Source organism: Anas acuta, chromosome 12 (assembly GCF_963932015.1).
Source record: "Anas acuta chromosome 12, bAnaAcu1.1, whole genome shotgun sequence".
NCBI lineage: Eukaryota > Metazoa > Chordata > Aves > Anseriformes > Anatidae > Anas > Anas acuta.
The window spans coordinates 12,889,377-12,917,212 of record NC_088990.1 but is presented as its reverse complement, the minus strand read 5'-3'; the positions used below and the strand labels follow the sequence as shown (position 1 = coordinate 12,917,212).

Genomic DNA, 27,836 nt, shown 5'->3' with positions numbered 1-27,836 from the left:
GCCCTACAGGCGCGGCGGGGGGGCGGAGCCGAGACAGCGGAGGCCACGCCTCCTGCGCACAAGCCACGCCCCTCGATACAAGCCACGCCCCCTGCACCCGGCCACGCCCCTGCCGTGACGAGCGGCGGCGCGGGGCCAATCAGCGCCGGGGGGCGTTCCCCCCGCCCATTGAGGCCGCCTGGCGCGCGCGCCCCGCGTACGTAACAGCCGCGGGCTGCGGGAGCGGCCGTTGGGCTGAGGGGAGGGAGGGGGGGGGGGGGAGGTGAGGGGGGGGGGGGGGGCAGCGCGCGCTTCCCGCCCCGCCAACCGCCGCTGCGCGCGCGGGGACGGGAGGGGAGGGGGAGGGGGGAGCGCGCGCCGCGCTGGCCACGCCCCCCCCGCGCTGTGATTGGTCGGCGGCTGCGCCCCGCTCCCGCTCCCCTCTGGCGCGTGCGCGGGCCCGGTGGGGAGGGGAGGGGGGGAGGGGGGGGGGGCAGCACGTGCACGCGGCGGGCGGGAGCGCGCGCGCGATGTAAACACGCCACAAAAGGGCTCCCCGGGGAGCGGGGGGGGCGGGGCCTGCTGCCCTCAGGGGGCGGGGCTTGGCGCCGTGACGCCCGCGCTGGGCCCCGCCGCTGATTGGTGGGCGCGGGGCGGGCCGGGCCAATGGGCGGGCGGGGGGCGTGGCTTGAGGCGCAGCCGGACATTTTCTCGCTCCCCCCCCCTCCTCCCTCCCCCCCCCCTCCCCGCAGCCCCTTCCTGGCGGCCGCGCGGCCAATGGGGGCGGGCGGAGGGGGCGGGCGGCGCGCGCTGATTGGCTCTCTCTTTGAGTGGCAGCGCGCTCCGCCTATCACCGCGCGTCTCCCCCCCCCTCGAAGCCCTCCTGGCCGCGCGCGGGGGGGGGCGGGATTTCCCGGGGAACAGAGGAGCGGGCAGCGCTCCGCGGCCGCCAGGCGCTGCCTCCATCGGCCCCCCCCCTCCCCTCCTCCTCCCCCTCTCCTTCCCCCGCAGCGCCGCGGGGGCCGCCTCAGGGCCCCCCCCCCCCCCTGCAGCCCCCGCCGGGCCCCGCTTTGAGGTGAGGCCGGGAGCGGGCAGGGGGGGGGCCTTAAAGGAGGGGGGGGGAGGGGGGGCGGGCAGGGCCTTGTGGGGAGCCCGAGGGGGCGGGGTTAGGCCTGGGGGGGGGGTGAGGAGGAGGAGGAGGAGGAGGAAGGGGTGGGGGGGGGCATGGCGCGCGGCGGGCGGGGCGTGTGGAGGCCGCTGGGCCAGCCGGGAGGTGCCCGCCCCCCCCCCCAGCCCCCCCCCCAGCCCCGCAAACAGCCGCCCCGGAACCCCCCCCCCCGGCACCCGGCCCCCGCCCCGCCCCCACCCCCCCCCCCCTCAACAGCCCCAAACCCTCCCCGCGGCCCCTCCCCCACCCCCCGCCCCGCCCCCCCCAGCCCCGCCCCCGCCGCCCCCCCCCGCACCCTAAAAGCCGCCCCCAGAACCCCTCCCCCCGCCCCAATCCCCCCCCCTCCAAACCCATCCAGCCCCTTTCCCCCCCACCCCCGGCTCTCCCCACCCCCTCCCCCAACCCCCCCGCCCCAAGACCCTCCTCCGCCCCCCCCCAACCGTCCCCAAATCCCCCCCTCCTCGCCCCTTCCCTAACCCCTCCCACCCCACCCCCCCAAATCCTTCCCCAAACTCTCCCACCCCAAGACCCCCCTCCCTAAACCCCTCCCCGCCAGCCCCCCCCACCCTAAAACCCCCCAAATCCTCTCCCCTTCCCCCCCCTCCCCCACCCTATTCCCCCCTAAATCCTTCCCCACCCCAAACCCCTCCCACCCCAAGCCCCACCCCAAACCCGCCCATTCCCCCCCCGGATCCCTCCCCCATCCCTTATGGGTCCCCCCTGATCCCCCAGCCCCACACCGGGACCCCGCTGCCCCATTGGGCCCCCATTCTCCCACCTCTCTGTAGGAATCCCCTAAATCCTGCTTTTTGTACCCATTTTTTACCATTTTTAATAGCCAGCTGGCAGCCTTTTTATGGGGTCTCTCTGCGTGGCGTTATCCCACACCCTGCGGGGCTTGTGCTGTGGTTTTGACCCCGCTTTCTCGGTTTTTGGGGTCGCCCAAGGCTGTGGGGTTGGTAGAGGTGTAAGAAGGGGGCTGCTGAGCCCGGGGGGGGCCTTTTGGGGCCTGGGTTCGCAGTGGGGTTTTGTAGGTTGGGAAAATAACGCGTAGGGGGTGTGACTGTGGCAAAGGGACGTCCCTCGTCCTTCCCCCAAAGAAAAGTGGATGTTCGGGCTGCTAAAACGACCCCAAACTGCCCGATAATCGATGATTTTGAGCCAGGAGGGATCGGGACCCGCCGTGCCAGGCTGCCGGCCCTCCCCGGGAAGTTTTTAACCCCATTTCAGGAGTTTTGAGGCACCGTGCCGTTAGATCGGTGCCTTCAGAGCCAGCTGGGACATTCCCTGTCCCATAAAGGCCTCTGGGAGCGGGATCCCGAGCTGTGGCCCCCCTCCTCCCCGTGGGGCTGGGGTCACCCACCCCAAAACCCTCACCCTGTGCCCCCCGCCCCGCGAAGGTGCAGCTCTGCTGAGTGCTGCATGCTTGGTTTGGGGTGAAAAACCCAGGGAAAGGTTAAATGGGAGGTGTAAGGTGGGACTGAATCCCTGGGATGGGTGTCGGGAAGGTTTTAGGGTCTTAAAGCCGGGACAGCAGGTGTGGTCCTGCTCAGCAAGCCGTGCCCCAGCGGGGCTCGGGGTGGCTGTCCTGCCACGAGGACCCCAGGGAAACTCGCAGCAGGCGCTGGGGGTCCTCACCCCAGTGCTTTTGTCCTTTTTGTTTTGGGGTGTCCTCACCCCATGGGGTTTTCCTGCCTGTGGCTACTTGCTGGTGTGCCGAGTTGCCCAGATCCCGTGGCCACCGGCCTCGTGCTCGCCGGCTCTGGAGAAAAAGCTTTTCTGTCCCAGCCTCAGGTGGCGGCCAAAGCCTCGGTGCACCCGAGCCTTTACCGGGGCATTGTCATGCAGAATCCCGGCCCCAATCCCATCCCTGGGGGGCAGCGGGAGGTGCGTTTGGAGGCTGGGGGGCAGGAGCAGGTAGTGTCCCAGCAGGACACCAGTCCTCGGCCCCTGCAGGCGCTCCTCTGCCCTCCTGGAGCTCTGGGGATGAGGCTGAACTTGAAAAAGCAACCTGGAAAAGCAGGGAGGCAATCCTCCCTCTTGTCCTAACCCCCCGAGTGAGAGGGGAGAGGGACCCGAAGGGGACGAAGAGCTCCGCTGCGCAGAGCCCGCGTTGTCCAGCACGTGGATCCATCCCGACCCTCTGTGCTGCTGGCTGCCGTGTGTATTTTTGCATCGCCCCTCCCCGGGTGCCTCGCCGCGTTTGGTTAGCGATGGATTTGGGCAGGGGGGGGCTCACCCTGGCTCGGGGAAGCCCCTCCTGGCCGTGACAGCCTGTGGGTAACTGCGCTGCGCCCGGGGGACTGGAGAGGGGCTTCGGAGGAGTCTTGTGGAATTAGAGACTGAAGAGGGCAGATCGCACCCGAGCTGTTGTGTGCTGGCCCGGCTCTGCTTTGTGTGCCTTGTTTTCGGGCTGTGTGGCACGTGGATATCTGAAGCCCCCCTGTCGGAGGCACGGGAGGCTTTGGGGGGGCTGCGTGCCCCTCGTGTGCGTGTCCAGCTTGGCTCTGGGGCTCTGGAAGTGGTTCCAAAGCCGTAGCAGGCTTGCTGCGTCCCACCTCCTCCTTTTTTCCCCTTCCCGTGGTTTTACGGCATCTCTCACACCTGACTCTCACCCAGCCACGTCCTTCACGTGAGACAGAAGTCGTTAACGTGAAAGCAGCGCTGCTTTTCTGTCGGGAAGGCTGTGTTTTCGTGAGAAACGTAACTGCACGCTCAGCGCAGGAAGGCAAATCCTAATTCCATTTCCCTGTCCCGAGATCTGAGCCACACAAACGACCAGCCCCAAACTTCCCCTGGTGAACTCGGCATTCCTGGTGCTGGCAGGGCACGGCGAGTCGATGCCCTTGGCTAATTGCTCTGCTTTCCCCAGGTTCTGTAGCGCTCCCCGAGCATGAGTTCAGAATGAAGCGGCGCTTGGACGAGCAGGAGTCACCCGTGTACGCGTCGCAGCAGAGACGGATCACCAGCAGCACCGAGGCTTTCCAGCACCAGCACCGTGTGCTCGCCCCGGCCCCGCCGGTGTATGAGGCGGTTTCGGAGACCATGCAGTCTGCCACGGGGATCCAGTACTCCGTTACCCCCAGCTACCAGGTGCGTGTGCCCAGCAGCCTGCTGGTGGTCCTGCTCTCCGACCGCCCAGCCCCGTGGTTTTGCACGGCAGAGTTCTGGGTTTGAGACGAGGCTTTGGCTTCCCAAAGCTCTCCTTTTAAGCTCTAACTTCAATTGAAGACTTGAAGACAATCAGCTTGGTTGTTCGGGTGGCTCCGAACCTGAAATGGGGTGTGATGTGGCTTTTTTTTTTGAACACTGTTCTTCAGTGATTCGGATCGTGATCCTAGAGGCAAGTCTGCACCAGACTTTGGCTCCATTTTTCGTTTGCAAGGAGAAGGTTTGTTCTTAACAAACCTCGTGTTGCTCTGTCCCAAGCTTGTGATGTCTTGGGTGATCTTAACCCAAACAGGCTGCCATTTAGATCGCAGATTTTCAGGAAAATGGAACAGTTAAAGAAAATGTTGGATCATCAGGTGGCTCCCTTCCCTCTGAGAAGCTGTCTGCTGCCCCCTTAGCGAGGGAATATCGTCTGGAAGAGAAAATCCTTCAAGGATGCACTGGAGGTGCCTCTCAGTGACAGACTAGGGGTAGACTTGCTCATCTCTGGCTTGTTTTGGCACGTTGCATCTTCCATGCTCATGCTGCTGGTTGGCCGTGCTCCCTGCCTAGTGCCTAATTTTACGCATAGTTTCTTCCTTATTACTGCAGAGGGGATATTTGTGCAGAAAGTAGCAGCCGCAAAGCTGAAGAGCCTGCAGGCAGATGCTTGCAGGGCCTGGAGAGAGGACGAGTTTATTGCTGGCAGTCCCTTTAAACGGGACTTGAATGGACCAGCAAACAAATTGATTATTGAGAAGGGTTAAAACAGAAAAGTACAGCCCATCCGAAAGATGCTTGAGTAGAAAACTAAGTCTGTTTGTGCAAAATGAACAGTAATTGCTCTTTTTTTTATTACTTTAGAGGGTTTTTAGTGTTTTCTCAAAATTCTGGTTTTGAAGGAGGCCTGAAACTGCCCCGAGTTTGCTGGGACCAGACAGCCTCAGCTTGCCCAAACGGAATGGCAGGAGCGTGGCAGCTCGTAGAGATACATACATTCCAATCCCTGCATGTGCCAGCAATTTTTGTTTTAGGGAAAAGACAGAACCTTGACTGTCTAAAAACCCCGTTTCCTGCTCCTTTTGTAGTTTTCTTACATTAGTGCTAGCCATGAGACAACCAGGGAGCGTTCCAGGCTGGTGAGGTGCCCCTAACACGTGTGTGGCACAGAGTTCAACTCAACTTCTCCACCTCCGCCTGGGAAGACCGATGGTGGTGCTGTGCTTCCCCTGATGGCATTTTTGTCTCCCCAGGTGTCGGCTGTGCCGCAGAGCTCGGGCAGCCACGGGCCGGCCATCGCGGCGGTGCACAGCGGGCACCACCACAGCACGCCGGTGCAGCCCCACGGCAGCCAGGTGGTGCAAAGCCACACTCACCCGACGCCGCCGGCCGTGCCCGTGCAGGGGCAGCAGCAGTTCCAGAGGCTCAAGGTGAGGCCGAGCGTTGCTCCTCTGTTAGGAGAAGGCGCGGGTGACGTTGCCAAAATGTTTGTTTGGCACTTTTCGGACCGCATGGCTCCTGTGGGAGTGATGGGGGAGGAAGGGAGGCTCTGGTCATGGATTGTGTGCTGTAAAAGCCTTGAAAATTGGAGAAAGCTCCACCAGAAATAACCCATTTATGTAGTTACGTTGATTCGGCTCTAGCAGTAGGCACCTGCATGAAGTGATGCCCAGTTCTTCGTCTCTTCCAAGTAGCCTCTTCCAGGTTTGCTGGGAACCACCACTTTGTAGGGCAAGAAGCCCTTTCCTTTCCCTGAGCAGGAGACTTTGTTCCTAGAGACCTCTGAAAGTGGTTTTACAACCTGGGCTTCTCCCTCCCAGTGACATTGACAGCAAATCCTCCACTGAGGCAAGAGAGGGACCGTACGTGCCAGCCTCTTTTCCCATGCTGTGTTTAATTTCAGAGCGAAGGGGAGGGTCTGCGCGTAGCTCTCGCAGCTGATGAGCACGTGGCCTGGCTGCTGGAGCTGCTGGGTACCCAGGGCTCTCACTTCAGGCTGGGGCTGGGTCTGAAAATTGGATGTTGGTACATGAATGCTTCATAAACTTCTTGCTGTTGGAGGTGTAAAACAATTTACCGCCCACAGTTGCCATTTTCAAAACCCTTCTGTGTCGAACTGAAATGTCTGGAAAAAGTACAAGCGCGTACCTGGCAGACATCTACTACGCTGAGTATGTCATTTCGACTTTCTGCTTATTCTTAGGCTTCCATAATAATTTCCACATCTGAATGCAGGAAAAATACTCAGTTCTGTTTATCCTAGCAGTTACTTCAGTTATGGTGAGATGGTAAATCTGGAGTATATTTTTCCTGACTAATTCTGCTGATCTTTGTTTCTTTCTTTTTTTTTCTTTTTTTCCTTTCTTTTTGGTAGTTTTGTCTTGTGAGCCGGGAACAGGGAGTGAGCATCTCCTATTGAAATGGGGCTGGTAATACACCAGCCAGGCTCGTGGTCTTTTGCTCCTGAATTCCCTGCCCGGGCTCAGTGCTGACAGCTGTATCTTCAAGTACGTGTTTTCCAGAACAATGGAGGTGAAATAAAATCTCTGCTAATGTAACCTGTCTGTTCTGTCTCCAGGTGGAGGATGCATTGTCTTACCTTGACCAGGTGAAGCTGCAGTTTGGTAGCCAGCCGCAGGTCTACAATGACTTCTTGGATATTATGAAGGAATTCAAATCTCAAAGGTAATGCTCCGCATTCTGCTTTGCCATCCAGGTGTGTGTGTGGGCATGGGAGCACGCAGCAGGAGCTAACCTCGTCCTTCCATTTGCAGGGTAACACATCTCCCTAACAGTGTAAAACAGTTGAGTACTTTCTCTTCTGAAAGTGAGATTCATTTCTTCATTTGTACTAAATCTTGGCTTAGAGCAGCAGTTCCCGTGTTTGGCCTTCGTGGCTGACTCATCTGGCTGCCTGGTGGTCTGCCCGTTAGCAATGGTCAGGCCTGGGGATAGACCTCGTTCATACAAAATGCTGTCTGGGCTAATAAAATAACTCCTGTGTCATTCTTAAGCTCGGTAATACATTTATAGGAATGAGATTTGCTTTGTTCCATAGCTTACAGATGATAAGATAGAAATTCTAATGGAGAATTATCATGCAGAGGGTTTGGTTTACCACCGAAAGGGAATGAGAGGATTGTGACATTTTGTTCTCGCTCCTTTTGCAGCATTGACACTCCGGGAGTGATCAGCCGTGTATCACAGCTCTTCAAGGGCCACCCAGACTTGATCATGGGCTTCAACACCTTCTTGCCACCTGGTTATAAGATCGAGGTGCAGACGAACGACATGGTGAACGTGACGACACCGGGGCAGGTTCACCAGATCCCCACTCATGGCTTGCAGCCCCAGCCGCAGCCCCAGCCACAGCATCAGTCTCAGCCTTCAGCGCAATCAACCCCAACACCAGCACAGCCCGCGCCGCAGCCACCGCCTGCCAAAATCAGTAAGGTAAGAGAGAGACTTTATACGGCCTGTGTTCACGTGTGGGGAACCTGCTGCCTCCAGCTGACGTTGCTGTGGAGCTGGGGAACGAAAAAGGAGGTGTTAGGCTGCTTTTTGCTAGTACTCCTGAGCCCTGCTCGTGCTGTCCTTCTGCTGGTGGGTTAGTTTCACCTGTTCAAACTTTGAGATGTGTACTAGCTGATATGGCAATAACGCAGATAAGCCAGCTTGAAGGTTTGGAAAAGCCTCGTGACTTTCAATGGGAACGCAGAGTTGCTCAGAACATCTGGTAAAATGCATGGGCAGTACCTAAGGAGTGATCCAGCAGCCCTGGGAAGAAGGCCCCAAGAATGCAGTTGAGTTTGCAGGAAGGGCTTCTTAATTAAAGCTCTGGGCACGTGGTGAACTGCCTGCTTTTGTGTATATTGTCTCAGAATAACCAAAATCCCAAGAAATCCCTCGTAAAGCCGAGGCTGTGATAATGACGTTGCCCTTGGTGTGAAAGCTTGTGTGTGGTTTCAAACGTTGGGGGTAATGAAGTTTTTAGGAGAGCTTGCTGAGCGATGCGGTAGATTGTGCATTGCGTGAAGTCTTGTTTTCAGACCGGACATCTGTTGTAAAACAAAAACAAACAGAAAGGGCATTCTAGCGCAGCCATCGTTTGCATGGGTGCAGGGTTTGTTGGCAAAGCTGAAGTGCAAGGGGTCAGGCAAGATGACCATGATGTTGTCTTTAATTATCGGTTTATGTGCCTGAAACTGAGACCTTTCAATAACAAAGGGAATCTGACGCTGTGCTGTAGATGCATTCCAGATGCTGCTGTCCAACAGATGTATTTTATGTGACTGAAAACAAAATAGAATAATGTAAGAGGCATCGAAGGAGCTTAGTCTAGATAAAATCTCCTATTTCAGCCTCAAAAAGTGCAAAGATTTGAGTGCCTTAGGGAGGGAAAGAATCCCCAAAAGTTTCAGTGGTTGGTCTCTAAACTGTACAATTAGCTAACGAATGGCTGGAAAAGAGAAGAGAAGGGATGGGGAGTGTGGGGGGAGGAATACATAGTTAGTGAGCAGCAGGATTTACAATATGGCAAGAAGATAATCTCTAGGTGAACATCGGTGGGACTTGCAACCTCCTGTTCAGAAATGGCCAACAAAAACATGCAGGAAGACTTGCAAAGCTGAAAACTTAAAAGCTGAGACATGCCAGAATTAGCTTACCCGAGCCAGCTTTCAAGGCCTTTCTCCAAAGAACGCAGGTAACACCTGGGCTCGGTGAGAGCTGGCAGTCTCTCATCACTGTGGGCTCTGTGGTTTTCTCCCTGGGTCGTCATCCTAGAAAATGTTGAGCTGATGTTGGTGGAACTTCAAAATGAACCCGAGGGAGGTGTTGGATCTCGATGAGGTTTCCTCAGCAGGCAGGTACCGTTGTAGGTAAACAGGGTGGGTAGGTGTTGGTTAGGGTATGCAAGGTGATTACTCTGAGAGTCTGACCTGTGTGTTCTTTTGTCAATAGTGGGAAAATGCAGTTTTCCCTTGCTGTCGCCTTACTTTATGCATCTCAGCATTCTTAACTAGAGGTGAAATAACTTGTAGTGCTACAGCAAGCCATACCTAAGTGTTTGGGGTGGGGAAAAATCAAAAACAATCTTCAAAGGAAGCGCAGCAAAAGTCCTCCGGGGCTAGTATATGGGTAGAGACTGTTTGACTGGATGTAGTAGCAGGGAATTCTGTACCACTGCTGTCTGCGTGATGCTGTGGCTCAGAATCCCTGTGGGCATCAGGTAGGCTTATGTGCTGGCTGCTTCCTCTGGTTACGACACACAGATAGAAGAAAAGTTCCTTTATTCAAAGCATCAAGAATCCGCTCCTGTCTGAAATGGCTCCTTCTCCTCTTAATGATTCCTTCTCCTCTTAGCCATCCCAACTGCAGGCACATACCCCTGCCAGCCAGCAGACTCCCCCGATTCCACCGTATGCATCGCCACGCTCGCCGCCGGTCCAACCTCATACACCTGTGACAATCTCTCTGGGAACCACACCATCCCTGCAGAACAATCAGCCCGTTGAGTTTAATCACGCCATCAACTATGTCAACAAGATCAAGAATCGGTTCCAGGGACAGCCAGACATCTACAAAGCCTTCCTGGAGATCCTCCACACCTACCAGGTGAGTTTTGGTGATGCCTGTTGGAGTATGAGGAAGGTTATTTCTCTTTCTTTGCTGAGGGGAGCCAGCTGTGCCTGGGATGTGCATTCTGGTCTTCTGCTGGACTTGATCTTGAGGAATTTTTCCAAGCTAAATGAGTTTCAGATTATGTTAAAAGTAAAGAAATGACTTCCTTCATCGGTGTCCTGCTAGTCCATGGCCCAGCATTTAATACAACTCTTTGCTTAAGGAGCTGAGACCCTTGCTGTTTCATTCCCCTCATCATTGAGGGCTATTTCTCTTTGCTACTTACATAGTTGAGACGTCCTTCCCTCTGACACGTCTCCTCTTTCCTCCGACAGAAGGAGCAGCGGAACGCCAAGGAGGCAGGAGGCAACTACACGCCCGCTCTGACGGAGCAGGAGGTGTACGCGCAGGTGGCTCGCCTCTTCAAAAACCAGGAGGATCTGCTCTCAGAGTTCGGGCAGTTCCTGCCTCAGCTCTGTGGTGAGTCTGCCCGGAGACGAGCTGGAAGACCTAGTGGAAAACTTTCTTCACGTAGCCAGTGTTCAGAAAAATGTGTTTTCCTGGTTTGTTTCTAGGAAGTTTTTTTGGAGGGGTCTTTTTCTGAGTGTGGGATTGGGGTCAGGGTGATTGACTCTGTCTTCAGTCAATAAATGCAATTCCTTTGCCTAAAAAGGTTGTCCCAAGACTGCCATGACTGCAGTAAAATACATGAGTTACCTAGAGCTAGGAGGAGCAGGCGTACTTTTTTTGGCCCTGTTAGGTGGAACTCAGCTCTAATTCTCTCGTGGCTTTTGTTTCTTAGCTGTTAAGTAAGACAACTGCAGAGAAAGTGGAATCGGTGAGAAACGATCACGGAGGCACCGTGAAGAAGCCCCAGCTCAACAACAAGCAGCAGAGACCCAACCAGAACGGCTGTCAGATCCGACGGCACTCAGGAACTGGAACAACCCCTCCGGTCAAGGTAAGAGCGTATGCTCATCGTGAATGTGTAGTGCTGGTCCTAGAGGTGCTGAGAATCAGCTGAGGGAAAGACAGAGGTGTGCCTGTGTCTTTGTCAGAGCAGAATTTAGAGCAGAATCATGTTGGTTTGTCTTATAATAAACCTTGTAACACAGAGGTGAGTGATTATTTTCATAGCTGAGTTTACCCCTTTCATGTTACTCACATCTTGAGGGAACAGGGCTTTGCAGTGTAAGAGGAACGGTCTGATGGCCGGGTGGTTTCGTGGCTCTGCATTAGGCACAATGCTTTATTTGAAGGTGGTGGCTCTTGCTCGGTGAAGAAAAGCATTAGCCTGTGTAGCTGTATCATTTAAATCAAGTGGTTTACCTCCCCTTCCAACCTTTCTCCTCCTCTTCAAATAAAACGCAGCAAAATAGAACATGTTTTGGAGGCAGCTTTCAGCCTTTCTGAGGATGTGGAGTGTGGTGCCCCAATGGAGAAAACAAAGGATCTTGCAGTGGAATGCAAGAGAAATACATTGATTTTAGGGAGGTATAACAAGAACTGAATGAGTGGTGGTTAAAAAGCAAAAAACAAACAAGCAAAACAAACAAACAAAACAAGATGAAACAGGTCTGTTTTGGTAATTCTGCAAACTAGTCAGAAAATTGAAACAATAGCTGTTTATAGCAGCCCATTAGAGAAAAGGATGCAACCTCGTATTAAAAATATTGGGAATTGTATGATACTGCTTAAAGATTAATATATTTACATACGGGGCTCACTTTCAGACAAGTTTCCTTCTGGAAAAGTCATCTTTTTTATTTGTGAGCAAGCAGCGAGCTCAGAAGGCTGAAACCCCTTGTGTGATGCATGGTCAAAATAAGGCAACTTCCTCTGCTGAACAGCTTTTTTTCTTTTTTTTTTTTCTTTTTTTTTAACAGAAGAAGCCGAAGCTGCTTGGTTTAAAAGACCAGTCTTTGGCAGAAGCCAGCAAGCATGGCGTGGGGACAGAATCTCTGTTCTTTGAGAAGGTGAGATTCGGAGACAACAACCTCGTGGCACTGATTTATGTTCCTCGTGTGTATACATCCTGAGCTTTATCACAGGGAAGTTTGTGATCTCCACACTACGATGACAACATCAGTTGACTTGACCTCAGATGACCTGAGCTAAGTCAGACCTGCAGGGGGGGCTGGAGTTAGGTGATCTTTAAGGTCCCTTCCAACCCAAACCACGCTGATTCCCTACACAAATATCCGTGTCTTTTTCCCCTAAGGTCATTCTCCAGCTCTTCACCTGCTGCTGATGCTCTTTGGGAGGAAGGCCTGGCTGGGGGCTACGCCTACCAATGCTCCTGAAAATTTGCAGGAATGCGAATCCTTTCTGTAACACACCTTATGAAATGTTTCCACCTTTCTGAAATCCCCACCCAGCCGATGATGTGCCTTGTTTATCCTGCCGTGGTAGCGCTGTTTGCCATGCCCCTCCACAGCCAGATGCCTGCAGGCTTGGAGCTCAGTTTACAACGCAGCTGATTCATGTCAACGTCACTTTTTTCCCCCCTTTTTTTTTTCCCCGAGAGGTGCATCTAATGCATTGCACCGTTGTCACCTGTTGCTGGTGTACCACGCACGACAGAAGAAGAATGTGTGGGAAGTTTCCAAGTGGTACCTTGGTGTTTTCCCTAAGATGTCCATACATTTCTTTATGGCTCAGAAGGGAGCGTGTAGTGAAAGCAAACAAGCCTTTCAAGCAATTTTCATGTGTTGATGAAAGCCTTGCTTGCTCCCTGATGGCGTGCTACGTTCTGCAGCATGCTGTAGACCAGCTAACGGTGACTGGGAACCACTCCATTGCTCGGAGGATGTGTAGGTGTTAACATGAGTAAATGCAGAAATCCCTGCTGCAGAGTTGTAGCTGTAATGACGAATCCCTTAATGATGATAGATCTGTTTGATGCGTGGATGCTAACTGTTCTCGTGGGAAAGGTAATGGTGTCGGAATTAATCGCTGGGTTTTCTCAAGCTGAGGAGCTAAGGGTTACAGAACCTGGCTTGGCTGTGATAACCTGTGATAATCCAGCGGTTGGGGTTTCATTCTTTGCTTACAACTCCCTTCTTCAAGGTAATGCTCCTGCGTGTAGGGTGCTGGTGGTGCAAGGCATGCCCAGCAAGGAGACCGCTTGCTTTGCTCCTCTGGCTCCATGGAGCTAGGCAAGCTCCCTCCCAAGAGTTTTGCTTTCTCATTGTGTGTGCAGTCCCCATGCATAGGTGGACAGCACAGCGTTGAATTCAGGTCTCCCAGACAGTGCTAGACAACTTGATCTCACCTTGAGAGCAACCAATTTTCCTCTTCTCTTTCCCCCAGGTCCGCAAAGCTCTACGTAGCACAGAAGCATATGAAAACTTCCTCCGCTGCCTGGTGATTTTCAACCAGGAGGTGATCTCCCGGGCAGAGCTTGTGCAGCTCGTCTCTCCCTTTCTGGGGTAAGTGGAGCCTGCTTCTTCCTGGAGAGGAGAGGTTCGATCCCATCAGTCTGTTCCTGTTGCAGAGCCAGGGAAGAAATGCTGACCTTTGTGGTCGTGTGGCACAGGGGGAGCCAGGCAGTGGTTTCTTGAGCTGTCCAAGTGAAGCCCCCCATGCTGCCCACTTCCTCCGCCGTTGCTTGGCTCGACTTTTATCTACGTAGCCTGCCACGGCTTAAATCGCCCACCCATGGAGCGACTGTACGAGTTGCTGCTGTGCAGCCGAGATCTCGTGTTTCCTCCAGCCCAGCCTGTGTGCCGGGAATGTCCACTGTCAGGTGCCGAGCGCTGCTGTGGGGGCAGGAAGATGCTGGTAGCTCCTGGAAGCCCCTCGATGGTTCATTCTGTACAGGTGCCACATGCTTTACGTTTTCAGACTTTTTTCCTTTACTGGAGCAGAACAATAAGCGCCCTGCTTTGGTTTTCCTTCTGACTTCACACTCCCTCTTCCCTTCCTTGTCCAAGAAGAAGCTGGAGAATTTTTTTTTTTTTGGAGATCCCCAGCAATGGCAAGCAGCGTACAGGTGCAGAGCTGGTCCTGCTTTTTGTCTTTTCCTTTTTCAGAAGAGCAAACAGAATTACTCAGCAGCATGTTGCTGTGGTGTCTTGCTCTAGAGTCATGGATTATTTCACTCGAGAAAAAAATCGACAGTCTAATTACATAGGAAATGCCCCCTGAAAGAAGTGTTCATACAAACCCATTAAAATTACAAAAAAGCAAAAGGCAGCAGAGTTCTGTCCTGAAGCCAAAACTGATAATCAATACTACAGTTTAAATAGAAATTATAACTTCCGCAAGTGCCCGTGCTGCACAGAACAAGTCTGTATTAATCACCTAAAACCCCTGCAATAATTATCCTCTTGTCAACTTCAGGCAGCAAGATAAATGCTCCTTTTTACTGTGAATTGAGCTCCCAGTTCTGCAGCAGAAGGCAATAGCAATGTATGTGGGGTTTGGGACCCCGTTAGGCTGGCTGCTGTGCAAAGAAGCGGCCCCAAGGAGCTTGCGCTCCTCCTGGAATTAGGTATCAGGGGGATGCTGGCTCTGCCTAGGAAAGGTGAAGTCTCCAACCAAAGAAATCTGCATTTCTCCCATCCACCATCTGTGCTCCCAGCTGTAAGGATGAATGCGCTGGGAATGGAGCAATGCAATTCTCTTCTTCCAGAGTCGGACATTAGCAGCTGTCACATAACGAAGAAGCAGTAAATGAGCGGTGATTCAATTAGCTTCAGTAACAGGTTCAGCTCCTCCTATTGCTGGAGCTCTGTGCGAGATAAGCGGAGCTGAACAGGTGCACTATTTTAGGCTAATAAGTTCAGAAAACACTTTTTTTTTCTTGCTGCTTTCCAGCTTGGGAAGTAGAGCTCTGTTTTAAGGTTAGGAACACTGGCAGACACCTAGGAACCTGGGCTTGGGTTTGCTGCTGAGGCGTTTTGGTTGGCCCAGGTGCAGTCCACAACCCGATCAGCAGACAGGTATTTGGTTCCCATTTTGTCAGGCTCCATGGGAGTGAGATTGAAGGGAGAGGGTCCTCTCGCAGCAGGCTGGTAAATCAGAGGGGCTTCTTGGGCGCTGTGTGCACGTAGCAAGCAGCTGTAGCCTCAGGGTCACAGCTCAGCGCTGCCTGATCTCTACTCTGCTGCTTTTTCACTTCATTCATTTTATTTTCAGGAAATTCCCAGAGTTGTTCACTTGGTTTAAAAACTTTTTGGGGTATAAAGAGTCTGTTCACATGGAGACATATCCGAAGGAACGGGCCACAGAGGGGATTGCCATGGAGATAGACTACGCCTCCTGCAAAAGACTGGGCTCCAGCTACCGCGCCTTGCCCAAGAGCTACCAGCAACCCAAGTGCACGGGGCGGACGCCGCTGTGTAAAGAGGTAAGGTGTGCTCAGATGGGGAGCATGGGGCAGAGGAAGGCTGTTCCCGGCCTCCTCGGAGGGATGGAGAGAGGCTGAGGGGACCTGAAGGCCAGGATGGGGGGAATTTGCTTTGTATACTGGCACCTGGGAGGGTTTTGAGATTTCAGGGCGCATCTGTGCATGGTGCTGGCTGCCTCTCACACGTGCACGGGCACACCGTCCTGGCTCGGGCTCTCTGCAAAACATGTTGAGGCCCAGGGTGAGCGCACCCTGAGGTGCTCCTGGTGGCGAGGGAGCACTCTGCTTTCTTGCAAACGTGTGGATTGTATCCAGAAGCGATTTCACAAGGTGAGGCTTCAGTCTAGGAATGGGTTGTGCCCACAGCTGGCAGGGAGCTGCGATGCCCACGTGGCTCTGATGCCCTCTGCTCTTCTCCAGCGGTGCTTGTGAAAGAGTTGCACGAAGCACTGGGGAGCAGCTGGAAAAAAAATGTTTGTGGGGTTTAAATACTGAAGTAAAATACGGGAGCGTTAGATGTGTGCAATGTTTTATGTAGTATGCGTGTGAGAACATTCAGATTACTGACTTAGGAAAGGAGATGTCAGGGCAAGTTTTCTGTATTGTCTTCATGTGATCCCAGGGATCTCTTACAAAGGAGTATGTAAATTAAGAACGTGGCTGCCCTTCTAACCAAATTCCCGTTTCGCCTGCTTTCAGAGTTGTCTCTAGTCCAAGCTTAAAAGAAAGTCACGTTTTCTGCAGACAGGTTCTCCTGCATATCCCTCGCGTGCCTCTTTCTTTCTCCATGAAATGCTAAGAGGACCTGTGTTGAGAAAAGGGGTGCTGCTGCAGGAAACGGGCTCCCTGCAGGTAGCATTGGTGCTGAAGAGGCAAAGCTGGCCTCCCAGCGTGGTGCTGCAGCATCAGAGGGACTCGTGGAGCCCTGTCAGGTGTTGGGATTGTGGTCAGAGGGGGAATGGTGCTGGCTGATCCCAGTCCTTCACTGGTGTCAAAGGCAGTGTCGGGGGGTGAGCGAGCACTCAGCAGGGATACGTGGTTAGCTGAAATGGTGGTGGGATGGTTGGTGAGCACCACCCGGGCAAGAAATAACTGTGAGGCTTTAATCTAAGTCCTGACTTGTCTCCCAAAAGTGTCTCGTGTGTGATGCAGCTACAAACTTTTCTTTCTGTGAGAATCTAATGACTCAGTTCTTCAGGCTTCGGGTTTATGAAAATCGGGCTTGACTTTGAAGGTTGCCTGCCAAAATCCTCCTTTCGTTGCCTTTGGCCTCTCGGAGGCTTCTTTTGAATGTTCTGCTCCCGCTTTGGAGGCGGTGAAAACTGCAGGTGCTCAGCATCTTTGTCAGGAAAAGCGTTGCTGGGGTATGGATTTATATCCCTAATTAGCCTTCGTTGGAGGTAGAAGCCGCGTCCTAACAGTCGTGCTTAACGTGATGACCACCCAGTGCTGTCGGTGATGAATCAGATGTGTGACGAGTGAGCCGCAGCCAGCTGGCTCACCCGAAGGAACGGAAAAGCTCCTTTCACCTCGCTTTTTTTCCTCCCTCGCAAGTTTTTTCTTGCAGCTCCACCTGATGAATTTTCCAGACGGCAGCGACGTTTCAGCCCTGGCTGTTTGGGGTTGCCCTGAGAGCACTGGGCTGTGGAAGGGAGACAATGTCAGATCTCCATCTGCAACCGAATCTCTCGCAGTCCTGTGCCACCCCCCTCGGAAGCCTGCCTGACATTTGTCTTTCCCTCTCTCACTCGAAGGTTTTGAACGACACCTGGGTCTCCTTCCCTTCCTGGTCTGAAGACTCCACGTTTGTGAGCTCCAAGAAGACACAATACGAAGAGCACATCTACAGGTGTGAGGATGAGCGCTTTGAGGTAAGGGGGTTTTCCCTCATCCCTGCCTTGGAAACCTCGGGGCTCTGTAAACAATGAATGATCTTGATGCAATTACATCCCCAATACCGCCGGGTGTGATCTGTTTTTATTTTGTCACCCGTTTTCTGCATAAAAGCTCGCGTTCTCATAGAGCAAGAGGCAGCAGCTGTGTACCCACATCTCACTCCAAGCTATCCCTGCCCCCCGAGGGGCTCTTTGCACCGAGCTCTGTTCCTGGTGCTCCAGATGGAATTGTTCAATGGCTGGTGTATAATCGATGCACCTTTTTTTGTCCTTACTGCCCACGTAGAGCACAAGACGACACTTTCCCCTGTAATAATCTGAAAAGCAATCCGTTCAGGATGTTAAGTGATTGACATCCTGCCTCGAAACGGGAGTTAGCTTGGCAATTACCTGGATGTGCTCACATTTGTCACGTCCTTTTGTAGAGGAACTGTCAATTGTGTTCTGTTCCCTTATGGAAAATGTAATTCCCTAATAGTATCGTTCCGGTAGCCTTTAAGTTCTGATGCAGTATTATCGAGGCAGCAGATAAAATACATCTGGATTATTTTAGCACAGCCAAATGTGGAAACCACAGCCTGAGTACACCTCATTAAAGACGCGTGGCTTCTGGTTTCTTGTCCTTTCCGCGTTGCTCTCTGTAAAGTACCACGTTTTGTCTGCTCACCTCTGCCTAACGCACCGTTCCCTTCAGCTGGATGTTGTCTTGGAGACCAACCTGGCAACAATCCGCGTCCTTGAGGCAATCCAGAAGAAGCTGTCACGCTTGTCTGCCGAGGAGCAGGCCAAATTCCGACTGGACAACACCCTGGGCGGCACCTCGGAGGTGATCCACCGCAAGGCTCTCCAGAGGATATATGCTGACAAAGCAGCCGACATCATCGATGGGCTTCGGAAGAACCCCTCTGTTGCTGTTCCCATCGTGCTGAAAAGGTACTGCACTGACACAGCCCTTCGGGGGGGTAATTACCACAGGACAATTAATGCACGACAGGTGATCCAGAGCTAAACGTGGCTAATTTCCGCCCCTAATGGGTTTAACCTGCACAACGATGGGACTTGAGAAATGCATTTTGTGTTCTGATCGGTTGCTGTATGTCCTAACTATCACCCAGAAACAGGGAATTAACCTCCTGAAACACAGGTATCACCAGCTCAGCTTTCCTCATCTCCCCTTAAACCTTATTTCCTCCCCAAGCTGCGCGCAGCAGCATCAGCACCTTGTGTAAGGTGAGGAAGCTCTGTGCCACGTGCATTGTTCACAGCTAAATCCGATCCCTTTCCAAATCCCGCTGGATTGACGTGACCCTGGGCTCAGATTGCGGTGCCTGTACCCTGCTCAGATTCCCTCTTGGTTTTCTGTTGTCAACCCCCTGGTCACGAGAAGGGAGTGGATGCTGCAGCTCCTTGGGGACGTGCGAGGAAGTGTGTAAGCAGATGGCTGTGTACATGTCTAATAAAGCAACGTGTTCTGCTTGCCCTCTTGGCGTGTAAACAGCAAAGTGCTCCCTGAGAACACAGCAACCAGTTAAAAGGAGATCATCTTCCCCAGATGCTTACTGTCTCTGGGGGCTGGCTGCTGTGTCTCAGGGCTCTGACGGCTGAGGGAAGCTGCCTTGCTGCTGGTGCCTGCAAGGTCACAGTTTGCCTACCCTGCTGCGAGGACATTCTTCTTGGGGACAGGTCTTGAGCCACCACGGCTGTGTAGGACAGCTGGCTGCATCGGGTGCTCTGCTTGAGGTATTGAGTGGAGGTATTGGAGTCTGCTCCCTGGAAGCTCAGGTGTGCAAAGGGGTTTATTCAGGAGAGCACATGTAGCGTACTCCTCCTGAAAACCATCCCACAGGAAGGAGTTTTATGTTTATGCACTTTTCCTAGGGCTTAGGTTTCCTCTACGTGCTCAGAGTGGGACCTTTGTCTCTTATCTCACCCTTGTTTTCTTGATTCAAGGTTAAAGATGAAAGAGGAAGAGTGGCGAGAAGCCCAGCGAGGGTTTAATAAAGTCTGGCGGGAGCAGAACGAGAAATATTACCTGAAATCCTTGGACCACCAGGGCATCAACTTCAAGCAGAACGATACCAAGGTCCTGAGGTCAAAGAGTCTCCTCAATGAGATTGAAAGCATCTATGATGAGGTAAGAATGTCACCAATAGCTTCCTTCCCTCAAGCCTGTATGGTCTTTGTGTGTGGTTTCAGTTCCTTTCCCCAGCACTCGATGCTGGGGAGGTTGGAGAAGCGGGATGCTCACCTGGAAGGGGCTGCGCTCTGTGTTTGGATACGTGGAGATGCTTGTGTTTGAGGGAGGGTTTGGTAATGCTGTCAGCAGCAGGTGGACTCTGGTTCTGGACAGAAACGGGATGGGAAATGTGCATAAACAGGAGAAATGTTTACGAACTTGTGGCATCTGTTACAAAGAACCTCCTGCTTCGAGTGGGCGGCAGGTCTGGTCGCTTCCTCCCTTCCAAGGGGGCGCAGCAGTGCTGGGAGAGCTTCCTGAGAGGTTGGTGGGCAGGGAGAGGTGTTCCTGGGACTAACTGTGCCCTGTGTTTCTTGTTTGTAGAGGCAAGAGCAGGCCTCGGAAGACAACGCCGGCGTACCCACAGGCCCGCACCTATCGTTAGCCTACGAAGACAAGCAGATCCTGGAGGACGCCGCCTCGCTCATCATCCACCACGTGAAGCGGCAGACGGGAATCCAGAAAGAGGACAAGTACAAAATCAAGCAGATTATGTACCACTTCATTCCAGACCTGCTATTCGCTCAGCGAGGTGAACTCTCCGATGTGGAAGAGGAGGAAGAGGAAGAAATGGACGTGGACGAAGCTACTGGAGCTGCGAAAAAGCACAACGGTGTTGGGGGCAGCCCGCCCAAAACCAAGCTGATGTTCAACAACACAACGGCCCAGAAGCTGCGGGGCATGGATGAGGTCTACAACCTCTTCTACGTGAACAGCAACTGGTACATTTTCATGCGGCTGCATCAGATCCTGTGCTTGCGGCTGCTGAGGATCTGCACCCAGGCCGAGCGGCAGATCGAAGAGGAGACGCGGGAAAGGGAGTGGGAGAGGGAAGTGCTGGGCATAAAGCGAGACAAGAGCGACAGCCCTGCCATCCAGCTGCGGCTGAAGGAGCCCAGTGAGTGTCCTGGGGTGTGAGGTTGGGGTTGGCTTCCCTTTGTAGCCTGTTGGCAGCGCTTGCTTGGTGTCTTTGGGCAGTGGTGATGCTTGAAGACATCTCATTTCTGCTATCACGGGGCAGCAGGGAGATGAGGGAGGAGAAGGGGAGGTGTGGGGCAGCTGGGATTTGTAGCAGAACAGTAATACACAGCAGCTGTTTCATGCCAGCTTTCATTTTACACCGGTGTATCTTCAACACCCTTGAGTTCCCTGATCAAAAGCTGTCTGTAAAGGGAAATTCCAGCAACTCTCCAGCTGAAGCGGGCAGAGCGGTCCGAGGACCAAACCCCTCGGCCTGTTTGCTCCTAGCAGCAGGGCTGGTGGTGGGAAGGACCCTTCCTGGGGGCCGCGTGTTCATCCCCTGCTCTCTCGGTGCAGTGGACATCGACGTGGAGGATTACTACCCGGCCTTCCTGGACATGGTGCGCAATCTGCTGGACGGGAACATGGACTCGTCGCAGTACGAGGACTCCCTGCGCGAGATGTTCACCATCCACGCCTACATCGCCTTCACCATGGACAAGCTGATTCAGAGCATCGTTCGACAGGTGACTGCCCGCGAGGGCTGGGGGGCGGCTGGGGGCTTCCTGAAGCGTGTGCGCATATGGTGCTGCTTGCCTAAAACCACCAGGTCACAAGTAAGCAGCAGAACCGTGGCTATTTTTTAACCCAGCTCAGAGGCTGATGTAAGGAGAGGTGATGAAAGGTAACTCCTGGTGTATTTAAATCATCGAGATGAGCTTTTGTGTGCGTGTGGAGTTCTCCCTTTGTTTTCCAGGAGCTTTAGTGATACCAGTATTCAACTTCAAAGTATTTCCTGAGCTAATCGTGCTTTGAAAAAGAATTAAATAACGGTTAAATAATTTTTTTTCAGTGTTGTAGGAGCAGTGCATGCCTTTTCTAAAAAGCTTTGTCTCTTTTATCTGGCTGTTTGAGTAGCTCAGTGTGGTGGATAAACTCCAGTCCTTTTGTTGGGCATATAGGAAGAATGTGCGACCAAGGGAAAAATTCTTGGTGTGCCTTTTTGTAGTGGAAAGAACAAAACCAGATGCAAGAGGCTGGACGTGGAATTGCTGGAGAGGCCTTTACTCTTCCAGGAGAATAGAGCAGCTTTTCAGAAGTTCTTTATTTCAGCCCAGAGATTCACTGAATTGAAAAGACAGTTGAGCGACTTCGTATTTTAAACTCGTACAAAATAAGGATTCCATCTGAAATCTCCCACTCCTCTCCTCGGAGGCAGAAGCAAACCCTTGCTGTGGACAGCCCCACAGGGCACCAGTCCTCTCCACCCTGCTGCTGATCGGTGTTCCCTGCCTGTGGCTTTTTGCTCTGAGCAGTTACAATTTGCCAGCCACGTTTTTGTGTGTTTTTTTTTTTTTTTTTTTTTTTTTTTTTTTTTTTTTTATAAAGATAGTGGTGGTGTTTTTACGTTGCCACAGAGATCATCTGCAACTGGAAGAAGTTACTAAAATGTAGCCTTAAACTCATGCACTTTCAGCCTTTTTTTTTCCCATTTTTTTAATTCAAGGGCTGAAACACATGGTTATGTCTTTGTTTCCTTCTATTCTATGCTGGTGGCCATGCAGTAGGCTACAGTGAGCTCCTCATCCACGATAGTTTTGATTTTTAAAACCCATAATGCAGGCAAGTGAAGATGCACGCTCAGCCGTGCATGCTGCTTTTCTTTAAAGTCAAAATCTGCTGGGTGCCACTTACACTGGGGGGGTTTAGAGGCTTTCTCACTCTTCCAGCTGGCTTCTGTGCTTGGGGTTTTGGTAGGTCATCCAGGTTCTGCATGTTACAGCAAGTTCTCCCGAGTGCCTTAGGCGAAGAGAAATACCTTTTGCAAACGGAGGCCCCAACCACAAAGGCTATTTCTTCTTTTTTGGCTTTTTTTCGCTCACGAACACCTTCCCCGTGTTCCTCCTTTTTGCAGCTCCAGCACATAGTGAGCGACGAGATCTGTGTGCAGGTCACGGACCTCTACCTGTCGGAGAACAGCAACGGAGCCACGGGAGGCCTTCTCGCCTCGCAGTCCTCTCGTACCCTTCTGGAGGCCACCTACCAGCGCAGAGCTGAGCAGCTCATGTCAGAGGAGAACTGCTTCAAGGTAAGGCTGGGCCGTGAGCCTCGGCATAAAAGCAGCAAGCAGTGAAGGGGATGCTCTGTAAGAAGCTGCTGGTCCTTTGAAAACAGAGCATTGTCTAAGCACCAAAGTCTCCTAGGCTTTCTGTAGCTCTGAAACTTGAAATGAACGTTTTGGTGGTGTGTTCCCAAGCTTTTGGTGCCCAGAAGCAGCTCGTTGGTGACATTTCCAGCGTGCTTGCAGCTGATCTTACTGCTGCTCTGTGGCAGAACCTGCATCAGTCCAGGCAGGCAGAGTGGAATGGCACGTGGGGTGTTAATGCTTCGGTGAGGGCCCCTCAGAAATGGGCCTTTGAGACGGAGCATGTTTCTGGGACCAGCAGTGAACCCTGTGTGCTTCACAGCGTCTTCAGATTGTATCGTGCTGGCTGATTTGCTGTCACCAGTTTTAATTTGTTAGCTCAGACCTTCCCATTTGTCTCGTCTCAACCTTTGCAGACCGCGGAGAGATCTGCTAGGACTGACTGGGCATTAAATCACTGCTGACTCTGTGCATTGCTGAATAAAGCTGGGGCACGGTGCTAATCAAATCCATCCTGCTTCGCCCAAGATGCAGGAAGCGGTCAGGCCCTTTTTGAGCTAGTAAAATACTTGGGAGAAAAGCCTGTGTGTATAATCTTGCCCTCAGAATTAAGCTGGGGGCTCAAGAAGGGTCTGTATCCCTCCAAAATCAACCCAAAAAGATTTATCACAAAGCTTTAATCATGTTCCTCAAAGACTGTGCAATTTGCCAGTGTTTTCCCTTGCTGTCGGCAATGCAGGAAGCGCAGCTTTTTGCCTTACAGTATGCAAACTTGCTTCATTCTTCCTTTGCCCCAGTGAGAAGTGGAGGATTTTTTTTTCCTGTTTGAAACCTCCTACTGAATCCCTTCTGCCTTTTGCTTTGTAGCTGATGTTCATTCAGAGCAGAGGCCAAGTTCAGTTAACCATTGAGCTGCTGGACACGGAAGAGGAGAACTCGGATGACCCAGTAGAAGCAGAGGTAAGAGCAGCTCATCCAGGGAGCTGATTGTGGCAGTCAGAGGTGTGCCGGACAAGGGTGTCCAGCTGACTTGTGGTCTGCTAGCAGAAGGTAGAGATGTCAACGAAACCCTGTAGAGCTTTAGCTGGTGTGAGCAGGCAAATCCTTCTTGGTTTGTTTTGTATTCGAGGAGCCTTAAAACCAAGTGTTCCTGCCTTTGGGGGTTGACATTCAAGGAACCTTCCAAGATGTTTGTCCGTGTAGCTTCCAGCTTACCCTCCTCGGCCACCCCACGCTGTCTGCTGGGTGCGCCGTGGCTGACCTTGTTGTGTGCTCGCTTCCAGCGCTGGTCGGACTACGTGGAGCGGTACGTCAACTCCGATTCTACCTCCCCCGAGCTCCGGGAGCACCTGGCCCAGAAACCTGTCTTCCTGCCGAGGTGAGTGGCCAGGAGCCCTGCCTGCTGCGTGTCTGGCCGGGAAAAGTAGAGCGCCGTGCTCTCGCGGTGTGGTCTCGCCTCTGTTTTATTGCCCCTACAGCAGCCGTGACTCTGGCAGCATGGCACAGAGGCACTGTGCTGCTGCTCGTCCTAAAAGCCTGTGGGTCCACCCCAGGCTCCTGCTCTCCAGTGACTGAGAGGGCTGGGGACTCGCCAGCCTGCTTGGTGGCAGTCCTGCCTCAGCTCCCGGGACGCCTCCAGCTAAAACCAGTGGGTGCCACCCCAGGGCTGTTTGTGAGCAGGGAGCTGAGCACGCTGTAGCCGTGGTTTCAGCAAGACAGAAACCCAGTGACCTGTCACAGGGGTCTGAGCCTGAAGGAACTTAATCTGAGCTCGGGTTCTTGAGGGGCCAGCACAGATCCACCGGCTCCCCCCGGCCTTAGCAGCACTGGAGGGTGAGCACTAATCCCAAGAGGGGTTCTCTGGTTTGCAGGAATCTGAGGCGGATCCGTAAGTGTCAGCGTGGTCGGGAGCAGCAGGAGAAGGAAGGGAAGGAGGGAAACAGTAAGAAGTCCATGGAGAACGTGGAGAGCTTGGACAAGCTGGAGTGTAAATTCAAACTGAACTCCTATAAGATGGTGTACGTGATCAAATCGGAGGATTACATGTACAGGAGGACCGCTCTGCTGCGAGCTCAGCAGGTAGGAGGGAGCGGAAGACCTGGGGTGGGCAGCTGGTGTTTCACGGTACCTCTTGCTCCCAAAGTCAGGTGGGGAGAGTCAGATGAAATGTCCTCGGGGTCCCAGTCGGAAACGTTCAGCGATCTTTGTGCTGCCGGGAGGATGGTGTGCTATTACGTCCTCCCGAGACGCTAAAGATCTTCTGAACGTTCCTAAGATGTAATCTTGTCTTCTGCCTTTTGCCCTCACCATCCTCCCACCTCTCCTCCCTTTTCTCCAGAGAGCTTTGTTACGGTAGGGCAGTGGTTTCGGCTGTTAGTTCTCAGATTTCTTCCAGGAGGCATTTCCCCTGGGCAGCAGTCCCCCTGCTTTAGGGAAGACCCGTCCTCTGCATGCTGTTCTGGTGGCTTCTGAGAGCGTGTGCTCTTCCAGGGCTTCCCCAGAGAGGAATCGATCAGGGTGCAGAGCGTCAAATGATTTCTACCCTGGTGCATCCCCCTGGGCACCATCCCTTGGCCTTTCCTGTCCCCACAGTCACTGGGAGTGGGAGCCCTCAGGTCGCTCCGCACGGCAGAGCCCCGCAGACACGTGGCAGTGGCTCCACGGTGCTGCTTTTGTGGCAAGGATGGGCACAGGGAGGTCCCGGCTGCAGGAAATCCCCAGGGGTGCCCTTCCAGGGCTTCAAAGTCCCGGTCCCAAGGAATGATTTGGGTGGAGAAAAGTGATTTGGTGCTCATTCCCTGACACTTTCATTGTCCCCTGGGAATATTCCTGCCCAAAGGAGAAAAATAGGGAGCTTTAGCAGCGAGTTCCAGTTCCAGCATGGCTATTTAGTCTTGGAGTTTAAAGTACTTCACTCGAATTTCATTATAATCCACAGAAAACAAAATGTTAAGCAGAATCCCGTTGCTTAGAATGTCAAAGAAAGCGAAAAATGCCAGATCCCGGCAAAAGTTGCTGGCTTAAGCAGCCAGAAGCGGAGGTGCCTGAGAGGCTGTCAGCAGTAGTCTCTTCTGTAGCTGCAGAAGTTTGTTTTCAGTTTATTAATTTGTTTTTCTGAGCAAACTACTGACCACTGAGAAAATTCACTAGGAGATGAGGGAGTGGGAGAGGTGTGCGCTGCTTCCTGCCCGGTAAATCATCCCTCTGCAGCTCGGCTGGTCATTTAGACAGACTTACAAAACAGCTGCTCTCACCCGCTTCTTGCTGATGTAGTACAAGTAATGGTTTTAATTCTTTGTAGTTTTGGTAATCTTGTATCCACATCAGATAAGAGTTCTGTTTCAGTAGAGAGTCTTTGAAATACCGCTATTGAGGATTTTTATCTATCCCATTCAATTTGCCCAAAGTTTGAGAAGTTCTCTCTCAAGATGCTATGTGCCATCACAGAGAATCCCAATATGAGTCAAATTCATGAACTTTTAAGAATATGACATGAAGCAAGGCCTCCCAGAAGACTGCTGAAGGAGCTGTAGAAGCTACGTGTTAGCTACGAACTTGTTGGCGTTAATGGTTAACACTCAAAGAGGGGCAGTCCTTTGGGAGGAGAAGGAAAATAATAAAATACATCAGTTTTAATCTTGAGGGTTTCATTATATTTACTGGTTTAAATTACGATCGTAGTCACGGTTTTTAAGCCAGGGTTTTAAACCATCTGTCCTGGATTTGACGTTCCCTAAACAGATGCTGTGACTCAAGAACGCGCGCGCTTCTTCCTAGCGTGCTGCTTTTGTTAAGCCAGCACCTCTCAAGCGTTCTTCATTTTCCGTAGCAATCGTGTTGCCAGCACGTACAGTGCCTGTTGAGCTGGCCCATGCGTGCAGGGCTCTGCTTCTCCCAGCCTCTGCTTGTGTGCTAGCTGCTGGGGGGGCGACGGGGGCAGCATCTTCATCTTCCCCTGCCGTTAGCAAGGGTCGGTGTCTGTGTTCCCAGCTCCCTCGGGCGCTGCGCCCCGCGGTTGTGCTGACTCGCAGCCTGGTTCCTCTGCCGAGAGCTGTGTTATGCTGCAGCCCGAGGGCTGGAGCCGCCTCCTCGTAACACCTCTTCTGTTTCTGCAGTCCCACGAACGAGTGAGCAAGCGGCTGCACCAGCGGTTCCAGGCCTGGGTGGACAAATGGACCAAGGAGCACGTCACCCGCGAGATGGCAGCCGAGACGAGCAAGTGGCTCATGGGCGAAGGGCTGGAGGGCTTGGTGCCCTGCACCACCTCCTGTGACACAGAGACCCTGCACTTTGTGAGCATTAACAAGTACCGTGTCAAATACGGCACGATATTCAAGACACCGTAAACGCCCTGGGCCAGGGAAGCTCCCGGGAGATGTGTGTGTGTGCGTGCGCATCAAGGAAACGAGGAAGATGCCTTTCTCCCCTCACTGTGTATCTCCGTAACATGGCCACCTGACTAGTGCGTGGCTGGTACAAGCTGTCACCAGCGGGATTTCTCTGTAGGATCGTGGCTCTCCACCAGCGCCTGCTGGGACCCCTGGCCGCCGGCCCCTTGACTTCAGCATGCGCCCCGGAGGGACGGACCCTCCTCTGAGCCGAGCGGTCCCAGAGAGACACAACGAGCTCGTACGCACCAGCAGCGGTGGGGCTTAACTCCCCGGCGGCCTGAGCGGCGAGGGAAGAGAAGCGGAGGAGGCTCTGCACCACCCTGACGCCTCGGTGGTCTTCAGATTTCCTTGCCTGGATGTGTCCCAAAGCCCAGAGGTGCCCGTCGCGGACTGGATTCTCCTCGGCAAGCAGGCTGGGCTCCCGCGGGGGGTCCCCGGGCACTCCAGCCTCACGGAGCGGCCCCTCGCTCCCTCTCACTTGGCTCTCTCCTCCCTCCCATGCTGGACTCAACCAGTGCAGATTGGTCTGTCCTTTCTAGTGCCAGTGGAACTGTTTTTTGTACCTGCTTGTTTACTAGTCTCTCCTAGTGCCATGCACCAGCTTTTCACACACATGTACGTACACACACACAACAGAGAACAACACAATTTTAACATGTTCCCCTCCTTTTTTGTAAATAAATGTACAAATTGTCAATTTTTGTTTTTTTTTCTTTTTTTTTTTTTTTTATTAAAGGAAGTATGCTTGATGTGCTAGCATAACTGTACTAGCTTCTTGTGTACCATAGTACCAGGTGGCTTGAGAATTAGTACCGACAGACAGACCTACGAAGACATTTATTACACTTTTTACCAAAGGGAGTTATCATTGTAGTGCTTTTGTGTGGAAACTTTTTTCTCCTTTTTTTGTAAATAAAAACGATGTCTTTGTTCTTA

At 52.9% G+C, this 27,836-nt stretch overlaps 1 protein-coding gene across 1 annotated transcript; it reads left to right on the top strand.

The window, feature by feature from the left end:
• Window positions 1–99: 99 nt before the first annotated feature.
• On the top strand, window positions 100–27,836 carry SIN3A (SIN3 transcription regulator family member A). The gene is given in 21 exon segments (XM_068696470.1): window positions 100–196; window positions 4,020–4,240; window positions 5,551–5,727; window positions 6,876–6,982; window positions 7,468–7,750; window positions 9,662–9,913; window positions 10,255–10,391; window positions 10,691–10,880; window positions 11,806–11,895; window positions 13,232–13,350; window positions 15,062–15,272; window positions 17,027–17,143; window positions 17,862–18,100; window positions 19,118–19,301; window positions 19,728–20,301; window positions 20,721–20,890; window positions 22,279–22,452; window positions 23,377–23,469; window positions 23,793–23,887; window positions 24,381–24,588; window positions 26,625–27,836. Coding segments are annotated over 20 exon segments (3,840 nt in total). The 5' UTR covers window positions 100–196; window positions 4,020–4,051; the 3' UTR covers window positions 26,856–27,836.